Here is a 1,667-nt window from a genome sequence, read left to right on the forward strand (position 1 = left end):
TCAGATTTCCTTCCACTGTTATCATTCTCTCCTTGTCTATTTCTCTTAATTAAAAACCCTTTAGGTACTTTCTTACTAGGTCTGGATGTAGCAGTACAGAAAGTACTTAAAAATTTGCCCCACATTAAAGTTGTATCAGACGGAAGATGTTAACAGCCAGAGAAGATGGGAAGTTGGCTACATGCTCTGAGTCTCTAGGAGAAAAAAAAACATATTAGTAATCAATCAAAGAAGGGGGGGAAATGGTGGACCAATGGCCCATAAGCAAAATTTCACCATAATACTTAATACTCTAATGATCCAAAGGCTATAAAAGCTCTGATGTTGGAACCGTGTAAAACCACAATGCTCTCCCTCGAAGTACCGCTGTGTAGACAGGAAAATCCTCAGCTACAAAGTCCCTGATTCTCAACAGAGGTACGCTCCATTCAGTAATTCGTCTTCCTCTTAAGCGATGCTGAATCAAACATCAGTCACTGAATTTCTCCTCCTGGGAGTCACAGACATCCAAGCACTGCAGCCTTATCTCTTCGTGGTTTTCCTTGCAATTTATGTTGTCACTGTGGTTGGCAATGGAGCAGTCCTCATGGTTGTCGTCTCTGATCCAAGACTCCATTCACCCATGTATTTCTTCCTGGGAAATCTGTCGTGTCTAGATATCTGCTACTCCACGGTGACACTGCCAAAGATGCTGGAGAACTTCTTCTCTACACACAAGGCAATTTCCTTCTTGGGATGCATAAGCCAGCTTCACTTCTTCCACTTCCTGGGCAGCACGGAGGCCATGCTGTTGGCCGTGATGGCCTTTGACCGCTTTGTGGCCATCTGCAGGCCACTGCATTACTCTGTCATCATGAATTACCAGCTCTGTACCCAGATGGCTGTCACGGTCTGGACCATTGGTTTTTTCCATGCCCTGATGCACTCCACGATGACCGCTCGCTTGAACTTCTGTGGTTCGACTCAGATCCATCACTTCTTCTGTGATGTCAAGCCTTTGCTGGAGTTGGCCTGTGGAAACACAGAGCTCAACCAGTGGCTTCTCAACACAGTTACTGGGACCATTGCCATGGGCCCCTTCTTCCTAACACTTCTCTCCTACCTCTCCATTATCATCTCTCTTTTCTCCAAGACCCACTCCTGTAGCGCTCTCCACAAAGCACTGTCCACGTGTGCCTCTCACTTCATGGTGGTCATTCTTATCTATGATCCAGTTGTCTTCATTTACATCAATCCTGCCTCAGCCAGCTCCATGGACCAGGAACAAGTCGCTGCCATCATGTACACTGTGGTCACTCCGGTGCTGAACCCACTGATCTATACACTGAGGAACAAGGACGTGAAGGCTGCCCTGAGAAGTGTCTACAGAAGGAGAGCTGACATGAACAAATCTAGAGCACACTTCTAGGACAGGAACCAATAGACAACGATAAAATTGGTGTGTGAAGTTACACTGCTTCTCAGATCATGTACAATATGAACAACAGGTGGAGATGTCAGAAGAAGACAAATGGGAAAGTCCAGCCTGATTATGTTAAATAATGCATTCCTCATTAGCATAATGGAAACATGAACCCATGGGACACCAGCCATGGAATCCTAATGTACAATTTGTGTTCAGAATAACAGTCCATAAAACTGATTTTTTTAATGTATTCTTAGGAATT

At 44.9% G+C, this 1,667-nt stretch overlaps 1 protein-coding gene across 1 annotated transcript; it reads left to right on the forward strand.

Annotated features, from left to right (window-relative positions):
• Positions 1 to 454: 454 nt before the first annotated feature.
• Positions 455 to 1,408, forward strand: LOC120226578 (olfactory receptor 12D2-like). The gene has a single exon (XM_039224755.1). The coding sequence runs from the start codon at positions 455 to 457 to the stop codon at positions 1,406 to 1,408; it is 954 nt and encodes a 317-aa protein (XP_039080686.1).
• The last annotated feature ends 259 nt before the right edge of the window (positions 1,409 to 1,667 follow it).

The sequence above is a fragment of the Hyaena hyaena genome, unplaced genomic scaffold (assembly GCF_003009895.1).
Source record: "Hyaena hyaena isolate Hyena2069 unplaced genomic scaffold, ASM300989v1 scaffold_1759, whole genome shotgun sequence".
NCBI classification, from domain to species: Eukaryota; Metazoa; Chordata; class Mammalia; order Carnivora; family Hyaenidae; genus Hyaena; species Hyaena hyaena.